This window comes from Orcinus orca, chromosome 6, assembly GCF_937001465.1.
Source record: "Orcinus orca chromosome 6, mOrcOrc1.1, whole genome shotgun sequence".
Classification (NCBI taxonomy): domain Eukaryota; kingdom Metazoa; phylum Chordata; class Mammalia; order Artiodactyla; family Delphinidae; genus Orcinus; species Orcinus orca.
This window is the reverse complement of record NC_064564.1, coordinates 17,684,837-17,700,922: the sequence shown is the minus strand read 5'-3', so window position 1 is coordinate 17,700,922 and position 16,086 is coordinate 17,684,837. Positions and strand designations below refer to the sequence as shown.

Sequence of the window (16,086 nt, the reverse complement as noted above, 5' to 3'; positions counted from 1 at the left end):
GGCAGGTATACATCCGGAAAACAGACCTTGCACCAAAAATTTTAAACCCACACAAGCTACACAGGGACACTTCACATACTAATAGCCCTCCAAGACCACAGTAGATAATTGTTTGTCGTAAACTCATAGAGTAAGAGAAATATAAGTAAAATGAAGAAGCAGAGGAACCACACCCAGAAAAGATCAAGAGAATTCCCCAGAAAGAACAAACAATGAAACAGATCTGCTCAGTCTTACAGACATTGAGTTCAAAAAAAAGATAATGAAAATATTGAAGGAACTAAGAAAGGTTATCAATACAAATGTAGATTACTGTAAAAGGAACTAGAAAGTGTAAAGAGGAGCCAAGGAAAATGAGAAAACTCATTCGCCAAGATGAAAGCTGAACTAAAGGCAATGAATAACAGGTTGAATAATGCAGAAGAATAAATAAGTGATCTGGAAGACAGAACAATGGAAATCCCCCAGTCAGAACAGCAGACAGAAAGCCAAATGGAAAAAAAAAAAATTGAAAGCAATTTAAAAGACCTATGGGATAATGTAAAGTGTACCAATCTACACATAACAGGCATCCCAGAAGGAGAAGAAAGAGAAAAGGGGATTGAAAATGTATGTGAAGAAATTATGGCTGAAAACATCCCAAACTTAAAGAAGGAAACAGATACACAAGTACAGGAAATACAGAGGGTCCCAAACAAGATGAACCCAAACAGATCTATACCAAGATATACTATAATTAAAATGGTAAAAGTTAAAGAGAGGATTCTAAAGGCAGCAAGAGAAAAAACAAAGGGATAATTACAAGGGAACCCCCATAAGGCTATCAGCTGATTTCTTTACAGAAATGTTGCAGGCCACAAAGGAGCTGCAAGATATATTCAAAGTACTTAAAGGGAAAAATCTGCAACCTAGGATACTCTACCCAGCTAGATCAACACTTAGAATAGAAGGAGAGAGAAAGAATTTCTCAGACAAGCAAAAACTAAAGGAATAAAGCAATACTAAATCTATCCCTAAAAGAAATATTGAAAGGTCTTTTCTAAGTAGAAAAGAAGAATCTAGAGGAAAAGGAAAATCACAATTGGAAAGTAAATCACATAAATGAGCCAGTATGCAAATTTTTAAAAAATAATAATAATAAAATAATTATTTTGTGAAAGTGATGATAACCACAATGAACAGCAAAAGGATAAACATGAAGATGTAAAAGAGGACATCAAAATCATAAAAAGTGGGGGAAGAGAGTAAGAAAATGTAGGTTATCTTTTAGAATGTGTTTGAGGTTATACCACTATAGATTCTAAAGCAAGTACATATAGGAAGGGGTTAACATACTTGAAAAACAGGGGGACCACAAATCAAAGATATACAAAGATGCACAAAAACAAAAGGAAGAGAACACAAGCATAATACAAAAGGAAATCATCAAACGATGAAAGGAAAAACAAGAAGAAAAAAGAACAAAGAAGAAATACAAAAATCAACTGGAAAACAAGCTCTACAATAGCAATACTTATCTATCAAAAGTTACCTTAAACGTCAATGGACTAAACGCTCCAATCAAAAGACACAGAGTGGCAGAGTGGATTAAAAAAACAAGAGCCTACAGAAGATGGTGGGGGGGAGGACGCGGAGTTCATGTCTTCCCCACAACTAAGGCGCCTGCCAGATGCTGGTGGGGGACCTCAATGCCCAAGGAGATAGGAGGAACCCCCGAGTGACCAGGTAGGAACATGGGGGGAGTAAGGGGGGAGGAGAAGTGAAGGCCAGACAGGACCGGCACCCCTGAGGGGTGACTTGGAAGGGGGGGGAGGGGTTCCCATGCCTGGAGGGACCCTCAGGGGCTCGGAGAATCAGGTGTGTCCCCTGCCCAATCGGCCAGGAAGCATGCAGGTCTCCCAGGCAGGGTCCTCAACCCTCCAAGGCACCCTCTGGGCCATGTTGTTTGCAGGGGCATAGGAGGGAGGCAGGGGTGTTGGAAAAGGGGAGAGGTGGATGCGGGAGGGGCCCTCTGTGATAGGAGGACCAGGGGAGGCACGGAGGTTGTTTCACCCACTCACTTGTGCCCGGGAAGCCTACTGGGCTGTCGGGCCTGGTCCTCCATTTTCCTGGGCCCCCTTCTCTCCCAGGCCCCTTCTGGCCTCATGAGTCCTAGGGGCATGGGAGGGAGAAGGGGAAAAGAGGAGAGGTGGACAGTGGTGGGGGGAACCCTCAAGGACTAGAGGATCAGGGAGGTGTGGCGGGTGTTTCCCCAGACCACTCAGCCCGGGAGACCTGCTGGGGTCCCAGGCCAGGTCCCCCACCCTCTGAGGCCCCCTCTGTGCCATGCTGGTCCTGGGAGCGTAGGAGGGAGGCAGGAGGTGGGAAGGGGAGGAGAGGAGGACGGGGCAAGGGATGCTTCGGGGCTGGAGGATCAGGGGAAGCAACCCAGGCGTTTCCCCTGCCCACTCAGCTCCAGGAAGCCTGTTGGGCTTCCGGGTCTGGTCCCTTGCCTTCTGGGGCCACCGCTAGCCGTGTGGGTGCTGTGGACATGGGAGGGAAAAGAAGAGAGGCCAATGGGGAGGGGCCCTCTGGGACTTCCCCCACCCACTTGGGCTCAGTGAGCATGCTGGGGTCCTGGACCTGGTCGTCTGCCCTCCAGGGCCAGAGGCACTCCTGGGCCCCTCCTGCTGTGTTGAGTCTAAGACCCTGCCCCAGTGGCCCTGTGGGTCCTAAGCATAGGCCCCGTCCACCACCTAAACCACACCCCGACCTAAGCCCCGCCCCCCCACAGCCCAGGCCTTTTCTGGCATTTCCCCCCCCTCCTCTTTATTACTACTGTGGTCCTGTTTTACCTTCCAGTTGTTGTTTCATCTATATTTTTTTATTCTTTCTAAGATAGCTGTTAGTTTTCTAATCTTATTATTTACTCTTTCTTACTGTTCTGCTCCTTTTTTTCTTTTGTCTTTTTGGCACCTCGCACGGCTTGCAAGATCTTGGTTCATGAGCTGGGGGTCAGGCCAGAGTTCCTGCAGTGGGAGCTCCGAGTCTGAACCACTGGACTAACAGAGAACCTCAGACCCCAGGGAATATTCATAGGAGTGAGGTCTCCCAGAGGTCCTCATGTCGGGACCAAGACTCACCTCTACCCAACCGCCTACAAATGCCAGTGCTGGAAGCCTCAGGCCAAACAACCAGAACACAATCCCACCCATCAAAACAAAAACAAAAACAAAAACAAAATGAGTTGACAAAAAATTATGCCACAGATGAAGAAGGTAAAAACCTACAAGACCAAATAAATGAAGAGGAAACAGGCAATCTACCTGAAAAAGAATTCACAGTAATGACAGTAAAGATGATCCAGAATCTCGGAAATAGAATTGGAGGCACAGATTGAGAAAATACAAGAAATGTTTAACAAAGATCTAAACAACTAAAGAACAAACAAACGGAGATGAACAATGCAATAACTGAAAAGAAAAATACACTAGAAGGAATCAAACAATAACTGAGGCAGAAGAACGAATGAGTGAGCTGGAAGATGGAATGGTGGAAATAACTGCGGAGGAGCACAATAAAGAAAAAAGAATGAAAAGAATTGAAGACAATATCAGAAACCTCTGGGACAACACTAAACAAGCGAACATTCAAATTATAGGGCTCCCAGATGAAGAAGAGAAAAAGAAAGGGTCTGAGAAAACATTTGAAGAGATTATAGTTGAAAAATTCCTTAACATGGGAAAGGAAATAGTCACCGAAGTCCAGGAAGTGCAGAGAGTCCCATACAGGAAAAACCAGAGGAGAAACACACCAAGACACATATTAATCAAACTAACAAAAATTAAATTCAAAGAAAAAATATTAAAAGCAGCAAGGGAAAAACACAAAATAACATGCAAAGGAATCCCCATAAGGTTACCAGCTGATTTTTCAGCAGAAACTCTGCAGGCCAGGAAGGAGTGGCAGGATATACTTAAAATGGTGAAAGAGAAAAACCTGCAACCAAGATTACTCTACCTAGCAAGCATCTCATTCAGATTTGACGGAGAAATCAAAAGCTTTACAGACAAGCAAAAGCTAAGAGAATTCAGCACCACCAAACCAGCTTTACAACAAATGCTAAAGAAAATTCTCTAGGTGGAAACACAAGAGAAGAAAAGGACCCACAAAAACAAACCCAAAGCAATTAAGAAAATGGTAAGAGGAACATACATATCGATAATAATCTTGAATGTAAATGGATTAAATGGCCCAACCAAAAGACATAGACTGGCTGAATGGATACAAAAACAAGACCCATATATATGCTGTCTACAGGAGACCCACTTCAGACCTAGGGACACATACAGACCGAAAGTGAAGGGATGGAAAAAGATACTCCATGCAAATGGAAATCAAAAGAAAGCCGGAGTAGCAATACTTCTATCAGATATAATAGACCTTAAAATAAAGACTGTTACAAGAGATAAGGAAAGACACTACATAATGATCAAGGGATCAATCCAAGAAGAAGATATAACAATTATAAATATTTATGCACCCAACATAGGAGCACCTCAATACATAAGAAAAACGCTAACAGCCATAAAAGGGGAAATCGACAGTAACACAATAATGGTAGGAGACTTTAACATCCACTTTCACGAATGGACAGATCAATGCAAATGAAAATAAATAAGGAAAGACAAGCTTTAAATGACACAAAAGACCAGAGAGATTTGATTGATATCTATAGGGCATTCCACCTGAAAGTGGCAAAATACACTTTCTTCTTAAGTGCACACAGAACATTCTCCAGGGCAGATCACACCTTGGGTCACAAATCAAGCCTAGGAAAATTTAAGAAAATCGAAATATCAAGCATCTTTTCTGACCACATGCTATGAGACTGGAAATCAATTACATGAAAAAAACTGTTAAAAACACAAATACATGGAGACTAAACAGTGTGCTACTAAATAACCAAGAGATCACTGAAGAAATCCAAGAAGAAATAAACAAATGCATAGAAACAAATGACAACGAAAACATGACGACCCAAAACCTATGGGATGCAGCAAAAGCAGTTCTAAGAGGGAAGTTTATAGAATTCAATCTCACCTAAAGAAAAAAAAAAACAAACTATCTAACCTTACACCTAAAGCAACTAGAGAAAGAAGAACAAAGAAAACCCAAAGTCAGTAGAAGGAAAGAAACGATAAAGATCAGAGCAGAAATAAATGAAATAGAAAAAAGGAAAACAATAGCAATGATAAATAAAACTAAAAGTTGGTTCTTTGAGAAGATAAACAAAATTGATAAACCCTTAGCCAGACTCATCAAGAAAAAAAAGGGAGAGGATGCAAATCAGTAAAATTAGAAATGAAAAAGGAGAAATCACAACTGACACCGCAGAAATACAAAGGACTGTAAGAGACTACTACAAACAATTATATGCCAACAAAATGGACAACCACAAAGAAATGGACAAATTCTTGGAAAGGTACAATTTTCTAAGACTGAACCAGGAAGAATCAGAAAATATAAACAGACCTATCACAAGTAATGATGAAACTGTAATTAAAAATCTTCCAACGGGGCTTCCCTGGTGGCACAGTGGTTAAGAATCTGCCTTCCAATGCAAGGGACACAGGTTCAAGCACTGGCCTGGGAAGATTCCACATGCTGCAGAGCAGTTGTGGTCCATGCGCCACAACTACTGAGCCCACGTGCCACACTACTGAGGCCCACGCACCTAGAGCCCATGCTCCGCAACAAGAGAAGCCACTGCAATGAGAAACCTGCGCACCACAATGAAGAGTAACCCCTGCTCGCTGCAACTAGAGAAAGTCCACATGCAGCAACGAAGACCCAGAGCAGCCAAAAATAAATAAAAATTTTTTTTTTAAATTTACAAAAACAACAAACAACAAAATCCCTTAGCGTCCTTACTGATGAAATCTAAATCTATTTAGAATCTAAAATTGGAATGTATGGGGTAGATGTATACCTGAAAGACTATCTACCTGTGTAGATGTATGAGTGTATATTTACACTCATATGCATGTAAAAACATTTAGTTTTAAAAATGGAAAAGATACTTTTACTTTATGAAAATATACATTACTAAGTGAAAAGAAAATACAAATCCTAAAAAGTGTGAGGAATTACATTGAAAACTCACCCAACAAATTAATCCCATCGTTTACAATGAGCTGTCCGTGACGCAAGTAGTTCAAAATGGGTTCAAAGTACTCAGGACTTCGGTCAATTAAGAAAGCTCCTCTATGATCCTGCTTATTTCCCCACACACCTGTGGGACCATTAAAATGAAGAAAGCCCCCCCATAAACAAAAAACAAAGTTAGAAATTTATAGAAGGAAAACTGCGTAACATACCAGTAAGTTTTCACTCTTGTAAAAATTATTACTGATTCCATTAAAAAGTACAGAAGGACAGGAGTTATAAAGTCAATACAACTACAAACAGATCACACAAAATGTGATCTCACTGCACTCACCTTTGTCCTTAAACATGTGGGCCAGCATACTGTCAGGTTCTTTATTCACTAAAGTGCTCCTAAGAATTCAGGGAAAAAAATTGATTTCTCCATTTGTCTTTATAAACAAACATATTTAAGTCAAGAGTATACTTGATCCCAGCTGCTCTCTCAAAAAGATGCATGCTATAACCTGGGAGGAGTGATGCTGGGAAACAAAAATGTGCAGTAAGTTGCCATTTATCAAAATCTCTTGTCATCTGGCACTTCCTTTGATTTAAATATTGATTTCGTTGCCTTTAATTTCAATGCTGATCTATCCTTCTAGCAAGCTACTGTATAACAATTTTCTTGATCGAAGTTTACATTTTTCTTATGCCTTTAGTATAAGCAGTTGTAGTCTACAAATTTCAATACTGTTAATTTTTTACTTGTGTTGCATGTATATTACTCAATATTTTAAAAGCATATTCTAAAAACAGTAAATTCATGCTTTCTCTGGAATGACTTGTGAACCATTTTCTACTCTTAGAAAAAATTTTCTAAATATTGGCTTCAAATCACATAGTATATTTAAGCAGCACTGGAATATCTTCTAAGGACATCAGCAAACTGAAGGAAAGAACAAACAGTACATAGTACCCACTCAACACACACATACACGTGCACCTACCGTGTGGTTGTAAAGTACCGCCCTCCAACATTTAATGTTAGCCAGTCTGTGTGAGATCCTGACAACACTTCCGGTACTTTAGAATCTGTCTGAGGGTCTAGAGATAACATGTAGAAAAAATAAACATTAAGTTGCGGGGGGGGGAGTTTGGGGAAGATGGCAATAGTATAATATTTTAAACTAAAACACACACATAAAAGCATGCCAGAGCTACTAGGACAGCAAGCCCTATACCCACAGACAGTATCTAAAACAAAACTAGGTGATAAGGTATCCCGCCAACACCGACAACTAGAAGAGAAGCATGGCATCAGCATCCTTGACAGAAGAAGCATCCTTGACAGAAACAACAGGGTATGTGATGATCCTAAGAATTCCAAAGTAGCCCATAAATACTCACTTCAAAACTCAGCAAGTCTACTTGAGAACAGCCGAATGGAAGTGGGAGGGGTGTGCCCACTCCAACCATGGGTGATTCAAGCAGTCTGCAGTAAGATCTGAAGAAGCTGAAAACGAACTCTCAAAACCCACCCAGGCAAAGCTCCCACCTAGGACAAAGTCCCACATTGAGGATAAGATGTTGGGAAAAGAATCCAAGTTGAACAGAACAGAGACAACAGAGACAAAAGGAAAAGGAGTCCAGATAAAAGTCAAAAAAGGTCAAGCAGAACCAAAATATATTAGAAGGTGACTTCCATATTTTTTAATACTTCATAAAAACAACATAAAAGGGACACCTAGAGCCATGAAATTACAAAAACTTTCCTAAGTCAGCTCCCTTCTCAAGTTAAGGAAAACTAATTTCATGTAAAAATGAGCAACAGAAAATCCCATACAAGATTATTAAAAGAATAGGAAGAATTACATCCCTATAGATAATGAAAATGTGCCAGATAATGAAAATGTGCCAGAAAGAAATGGCCACAAAATAGGTAAACTATAATATTCCAAATCTGCTAAAAGAAGTAAATAATACAAGGTATGAAAAAGCAACATAAACCAGAATCACAAAATTCAGAAATGAGGCAAGAGAACTCTGGAGAGAATTAGAAATAAAAACCATTTCAGAAATGAAGATTAAACTAGAAGAAACACAGGAGTGAAAGAACACCACAGATAATGCCTTAAGGAAAATAAAAATTGAATAGAGGAAAGCTTTAAAAATCAAGAAGAAATGAAGAAAGAGATGAAAAAGATTTAACAGAAGATTTCAAATATAGAAGACAAGTGTAGAAGATCCAACACATATACAATAGGAGTCCTGAAAGGAGAAAATCAAAGCATGGTAACAAAACAAATACACAAAGTTCAAGAAAACTTATCTGAAATTTAAAAAAAAAAAAAAAAGATGTGAAACTACATATTGAAAGGGCCCACCACATAACTGAGAGATTCAACCCAGAAGAGCTCAGAACACCCAGAAATAGTATACTAAAATTTATCAATTTGAAAGTACAGTAAATCAATTTAAAGTACAGTAAAATTACTGTAAAGAAAGAGAATAATCCTTTGGGTGAGCTAGGAAAAATAATCACTTATGAAAGATCAGATTTTTTTTTTGACACCAAAACTCTGTCAGAAAAAAATGCAGTAACATATTTAAGATATTTAAAGAAAAATATGAACCAAGGATTTTTTAACAACTTAATTGAGGTATAATTGAAATACAATAAACTACATATCATTAAAGTTTGAAATTTGTTCAGTTCTGACATATGATTTTATGACCAGTCAAACTGACTTTCAGGTATAGAAGCCACATGCAAGATGTCAGAGAATATAGTTCTCACAAGTTCTTTATAAAGAATCTGCTAGAGAACAAGTTTCAGACAACCACTCGAGGCATCAGTTTAAGGACTGGAGGAGTAATACTAAGTGATGGTTTTAAGGGAGAGAGTATAGTATACAATGGTGTGTGTGTATATGTGTGTATGTATATAGTATATAATAATAATATTTGACAATGGATAAACAATATGATTATTTTTTAAGTAAGGAAAGAAAGGAATGAGCATATTAAAAAAATGTTTAACTGTCTTTAGTAGTCACATTGGTATTCAAAGTATTGGGATTATTATTGAAACTTTTATGTGTATTTTGTGTAGGATGAAGGAAATGAGTAATTATGTGACATTACAATTCCATCACTCCCTATGTCCTTGGAAACCAGGATTACTGATATGCAAGAAAGGAGACATAGATGTAAGATAGAAGATGTTAAATAAAAATCTTATAATCCTAATATAAACCAAAGTATTAGTATGAACCCATGAGATATTTTATCTATTTATATGTTATATGTGATATAAAGCTTTATATCATATAATATTTATTATATATGAATTTTATCCTCTAGCTAGCCATGTATTTCCAACTCTGTTCACCAAAAAGCCTAGTAATCATGACGAACCCAGTAGCAGCGAGCCTCCCCAGCACCCAGGTTGGGTCTTAAAATGACATTTGCCACTAAAAGAAATCAAGGCTTCCAAGAAAAAAGCCACTGATTTGGGTTTAGGACAAGAGAAGTATAAGATGAACACTTTGTTATTCCAGATAGTAAGGAAAAGACTAATCGGGTTGTGTTAAAAGAAGAAGAACATGAAGGGATTTCCACTGGCCAAAAGTAAAATAATCTAGGTATAGATAAATGCAGAGGATGAAAACATACCAAATATTTTTAACTCTGAAAGTTTGTAACGATAAAACAAAAAACACTAATCAATCACTTTTTGTTTTGTTGTTTGTATGTATGCAATGAACCAATTAAGTGACCACTGCCTGCCAACCCACTCTGTTAGCCTAATGGATAAGAAAAGATGAGAAAAATTTTTTGTTCAGTCTTAAGGCAGAAACAGAGAATATGCATTTACTTCTAAGTTGCTGTGTGATGATCTTGAGTACTACCTCCACTCACCAAATACAATTATTGTGAAGGCTTAAAGAAATACTTGAATATCAGGGTGTGATGGTCTGGAACTAAATATATCAAATATTCGTTAAAGAATAATTATTTAAGCCTCAGGCTCTTTCCTTTGAGATATACACTGTATAAGCTTTCTTCGAAACTGAAGGGTAGTGTGTGTGTGTGTGTGTGTGTGTGTGTGTGTGTGTGTGTGTGTGTGTGTGTGTGGTTGCTACCAAGTCATTTTTGACTGATTTAACTGCTGTGAATGACTGGCAAACATTACTTTTTCAAGCAATATATGCTTAAAAAATATGTAACATAACAGAGATTTTGATAACTACTATCAAAGAGAAAATTTCAAAACAAAACAGTTATAGTTCTAAAATCAAAACCACCCTATCATGTCATAATTAATGAATATGTGCACATCCAGAGCCTTTTAACAGCACGTAAAAGATGAGGTATCCATACTAAAATATGATCATCTAATTCAAGTTAGAAATTTACTTTCACACACACGCCCAATGCAGAATCAAAAAAGGTATGAAGAGCTGAATACTGCTCTAAGACATTTTTTAATGTTAAGCTTAGTAAAGCCATGTAAAATATTTGCCATTTCATCTTTATTTCGGCAGACAAAATTGGCTTTTAAGGAAGTCACTTACCAATAAATGGTTCTCCTTCACACACAAACAAAACATCATCATCCCTGGGGAAATCAAAATTTAAAAAGCCACCATCAAAATCCAGAAATCACATTAATTATCTGTTGACTAGAGGAACTATTCCTTAGAATAATGTAGAAGATCCGTTTTGCTATCTATGTGGCAAAGAAGTTGACCAAGTTCCAGTGTTTTTTGTTTAAACCCAGGTTGTTTAAGCCTCTTCCTGCTCCAAAATTCTATGATCTGATGAGAATGGAATGAGGTGAACTAGACACTTGTCTCAAAGAGATAAATCTGCCGAGGGTATGTAAAAACCAAAACCAAAAAAAAACACCAAAATCACTATTGTGGTGGATCACTGATGAGTTAACTCTACTTAACGTTCTATTTTATTTAGCAAGTTTTCACCAAAGTAGGTCTCTGTGACGTTTATAAAATTCAAAGTGCTTAACCCCCTGACTTAACTGCCTCTGGATTTAAATTCAAAGAAGATCCTGCACATGAAAGTACTTTTGAAGTGGAAAAAACAAACGGAACCCACTATACAAATTATGTGAATTCAGCTTTCTTATCAATTGAAGAATATACTACTGAAGAATATTATGTTCAAAGGATATGATTAAAGCTATAGCCAACTCTTCTTCTTTCACTTTAATTCTATAACCCTAAATAATTTATTAGGGTTTTCTGCCACATCATCAGCTGTTTTGTGCTTTGGAAATGAAAATAAATTTTCATATTAAATCTAAGAAGAATATAATTGGAAATAACTCTGCTGTAAACACTCACCCACTATACTCACCTAAATGTAAATGAATACCCATAATTCAAAAATCTGGATTATCAGTGTATATCCTCCTTCCCTGCTCCACCCCACCGCACGATTAGTATAAATGATCAGAGCTTGTACTGTGAACCACAAATTATTAAACAGGTAGATATAATATAAATATATACTATTTCTTGTCCTAGCTCTTTTTTAATTGAAGTATAGTTGACACACAATATTATGTTAGTTTCAAGTGTACAACATAGTGAGTTGACAATCAAAATACATGAAATGATTACCACGATAAGTCTAGTAACCGTCTGTCACCATACAAAATTATTACAGTGTTACTGACTATATTCTTTGTGCTGCCAATTACATTCCTGTGACTTATCTATTTTATAACTGGAAGTCTGTACCTCTTAAGCCCCTTCACCTATTTCACCCAACCCCGCCAGTCTCCTCCCCTCTGGCAACCACCAGTTTGAGTTCTAAATAGGTAGATATTTTATAGTTCAGAAGGCTTCAGTTATGACCTTCTTCAATTACGACCTATGTTGTAGACATTTTTATTTCTATAAGAATGTAAATTATACTTCTGTAAGACATCACAGGAACACATAGAATTTTTCTTGGAAGCAGAGTCTGTGTTTGTTAAGGAGAAATTTAGGTTGATATAAATCATTCAATTATCCATAGAAACACATAGAAGCTGGGAGATAGATACTGAAAAACTAAGAAACTCTTCTAATTTATTTGGAATTAAAATCTTTATCTTTTAAGTCTATAATCTTTTCTACTTGTTCACCATGCCAGTTAACTTTTTAAGACTAATATGAAAATTTGTTTTCCTCTAATTGACAAAAATCAACTATTAAATGTATGACCTGGGTAAGTCATTTAAATTCTCAGATGTTTAGTTTCCTCATTTATAAAACAAAGGGACTAGAAGTGTTTAAAGGCAGTATGTTATATTGAAAGGTTATTCTGACCTGGGTTTAACTGAATATTAAACTTTGTATACTACCATAATTTAGAACATCATTATCTTCACAACATCAATTTTAGAAAACCCACGCAGGGACTTCCCTGGCAGTCCAGTGGCTAAGACTCCACGCTTCCAACGCAGGGGGTGTGGGTTTGATCCCTGGTCAGGGAACTAAGATCCCACATGCCTTGCAGCCAAAAACATAAATAAAAAGTCCATGCTTTGCCGATTAAATGAGGTAACTTGGGCAAAGCAAATACAACTTAACGGGCACAGAGTCAGTACTTAGTTTGTGTTCCCATTCCATCTTCTTTGAGCCCCCTCCTGCTCCAAAATTCTATGATCCAAGAGGATGGAATGAGGTGAACTGGACATTGGTTTTAAAATATGCCTGGCATACTTAGAAAAACAAAACCCCAAACAAACAAACCAAAACCACTACTGTGGTGGATCACTGGTGAGTTAACTCTAGTTAAAATGCTATCTTATTTAGCAAGTTTTCACCAAAGCAGGTCTCTGTAAACGCTTATAAAATTCAAAGCATTCTTAGGAAATGAACTGAACAATAAGCAGTAGCATATAAAAGAGATCAGTTAAGTTTCTAGTATTAAAAATTTGTGTCTTATTAGATCCGTTTCTAGTAACATAGAGATTCCTCATAGCCATATGTGAAGTCTGCAGAAAGACTATGAGTATATTGGAATGTATTCAGGGTTTTCTATCTGATCAATGCATCATAAGTGCAAATTACTTAAATTCCAAAGAGCAAACTCTAGGCAATCATTTGCCAAAATCCTGCATTCTTAACAGTGATTAAATACTGCTTAAGGGAAACAGCATAGCACCAAGAAGCTGAGGGCACACTGTAGATGGCTTATAAAAAGGTGAAGGTTACCTGATCAAAGCAATATCATCAATCAGTCCACCTTTCCCATTATACACACTGGTGGCTTTTATGCCGAGTTTATTGCTGGCCACAGAAAGCAAATCAGATAAAGTTCCATATACAGCGACCACCTGTAAACACACCAGATTAATTTGAACAACTTACGTAATCAATTTCGTCACTCACAAATTAAAAACCACCATACTATAAACAGGTCTAAAAAATCAGATTATCATATAAAAAGAGATTTTGAGAGGTTCTTAAAAGTTTCTCTTTTTCTTTTATGACTGAAATATTTACTTAGTGCCTAACACTGCTGAAATCCAAGACTAGAGAAATCGTCGCTAAAAACAAACTACAATCTTACAGTATGTTAAACAGTGCTCCAGTTCTGATACAAAAGAGACCCGCACTTGACTTTAGATTCTGGCATTTTCTAGCTGTCCGCTCAAGACAAATTATTTCACCTCTTTATGCTTCTGTGGCTCTAACTGGCAATGAGGAGAACAGTTACACCTGTATCAGAAGGTCGTCACAAGGATGAAATGAGTTAATGCATGATAAGAGCTTCCCAAAGTGCCTGAGACCTATTAAGTCTTTAAGATGTTGCTTTTACATTATTCCTTTCTTACAGGAATGGTTTACTTTTTTTAAACAGGAAAAATTTACTGTATTTATTATAACATTTACCATGTCAATGACCATATGAACAGTTAACGACTTCCCACCTCATTTAACTTCAATAACTATTTATATACTGTATAAAAGCCAGATTCTGGCTAACATTCTAAGTACAGCGTAGACCTGGGTTACAATGAATTGCTCCGTCCTGCTTTAAATCAGGCAGTCTGACACTTGTGCAACATACATGCAGTTGCTTAGGTAGGGGGTAGAGACTCTGTACATGTAGTGAATTCTTTGCTCCAGCCATAACTGTAACTGTGTATAGTTGTATCATTATCAGTCAGATCTCTGAAAATTATGAATAAAAAAGAGGGTGAGGAGATGAACCTGAAGCATGAGCAGCCAGCTGACTTCCCACAGGATACTGGATAAAGGTGCCATATGAAATGGAACCGGGGCTAGTCCTTTGTTCACTGGTCACTGGAGTACAGCAGACAGTGAATTTTTCGTTAAGTAAATGAACAGTCAAGGGTGGAGCGAGTTGTTTGCCAATAGGAGTGTGTAGTGTTTCTACCGCAGAGTACAGAGATTCCAACTCTTTTCTCTTGGATCATGACCTATGAGAAGTGTTGCAAGCTGGGGCATTTTGGGGAAGAGGGGTAGGCAAGCAGAGTTTAAAGGGAACTACGTGGATTATTAAAGATAATGCACAACCCAAGTGCTCATAAACGTCTGAATGGATAAACAAAATGTGGCATATCCATACAATGGAATATCATTCAGCTCTAAAAAGGAATACGATTCTGATACACGCTACAACATGCATGAATCTTGAAAACATTATGCTAAGTGAAATTAGCCAGACATAAAAAAGGACAAATATCATGGGATTCCACTTGTATGAGGTACTTAGAACAGGCAAATTCATAGAGATAGAAAGTAGAAGTATAACTGATTCACTATTCACTTTGTTATAAAGCAGAAACTAACACACCATTGTAAAGCAATTATACTCCAATAAAGATGTAAAAAAAAAAAAAAGAAAGTAGAAGAAAGGAGGTTATGGGGCAGAAGGGGTAATGGAGAATTACTGCCTAATGAGTACAGAGTTCCTGTTTGGGATGATGAAAAAGTTTTGGAAATGAAAAGTGGTGAGGTTACACACATGAATGTACTTAATGCCAACGAAATGTACACTTAAAATGGCTAAAAGGGTAACTTTTATGTTGTGTATATTTTACCATATGATAAAAAAGATAACAGCACAAAGCACCTGGCAGAGTGTCTTACACCCAGCAGACACTGCCATAAATGACGGAAGCTTGAAGAACATGTGTCCCCCGTATTTCCTACCATTTTTCACCTTTGTAACAGAGCCTGGAATTCTAACCATTATTGCAGATACGAGTTCCAGAGGAGAAAGATTTAGAAAATTCTTAGTATAATAGCAACTATGACAAGAATGCTGTTGTTAGAAAGGAGGATCTTCTTACTCTCCCCTCACGGTTCCCAGACTGTAAAAGGTGTTTTGCATTTGCTTTGGTCAGTCGCTTGGCTCTTTGCTTCTTGTATAGCTTCACATGGTTTTCTTTCGCCTGACATTATCAGCTCCTTGCCCTAACATTAACTTTCTCCACCCCATTTCCTTTCACTTCTCTCCCTCAAGCATCATAAAATGGTTGGAAATTCTATGTATCTCTCTATATTATGCTCCTGAATTTAAATATTAGAGCATACCACTTTACCTAACTTATTTTTCAAAAATACATCACTTTGGGCTTCCCTGGTGGCGCAGTGGTTGAGAGTCCGCCTGCCGATGCAGGGGACACGGGTTTGTGCCCTGGTCCGGGAAGATCCTACATGCTGTGGAGCGGCTGGGCCCGTGAGCCATGGCCGCTGAGCCTGCGCGTCTGGAGCCTGTGCTCCGCAACGGGAGAGGCCACAGCAGTGAGAGGCCCGCGTACCAGGAAAAATTAAAAAATACATCAAATTAAATTGTTCTCTACTTCCATTCGATCGACTTGATTTTTCCTGTGGGTCAGTTGTTTCCTAATGAAAATACAGGCCACCTGCCATGTTCGAAAGCCACACTGTCCAATTTGGAAGCCACTAGCTA

At 38.0% G+C, this 16,086-nt stretch overlaps 1 protein-coding gene across 2 annotated transcripts in view; it reads right to left on the bottom strand.

The window, feature by feature from the left end:
* The window catches only part of KCTD9 (potassium channel tetramerization domain containing 9), a 53,244-nt gene that overhangs the window by 29,040 nt on the left and 8,118 nt on the right, over positions 1–16,086 (bottom strand). Inside the window, exons 2-6 of one of the 2 annotated variants that reach the window (XM_004270675.4) lie at positions 13,356–13,477; positions 10,704–10,747; positions 7,134–7,230; positions 6,482–6,540; positions 6,146–6,274 (exon numbers count right to left, since the gene is read on the bottom strand). In XM_004270675.4, the coding sequence (XP_004270723.1) occupies positions 6,146–6,274; positions 6,482–6,540; positions 7,134–7,230; positions 10,704–10,747; positions 13,356–13,477 (451 nt within the window). The remainder of the gene's footprint in view (positions 1–6,145; positions 6,275–6,481; positions 6,541–7,133; positions 7,231–10,703; positions 10,748–13,355; positions 13,478–16,086) is intronic. The other variant, XM_033429783.2, reaches the window with a different exon arrangement.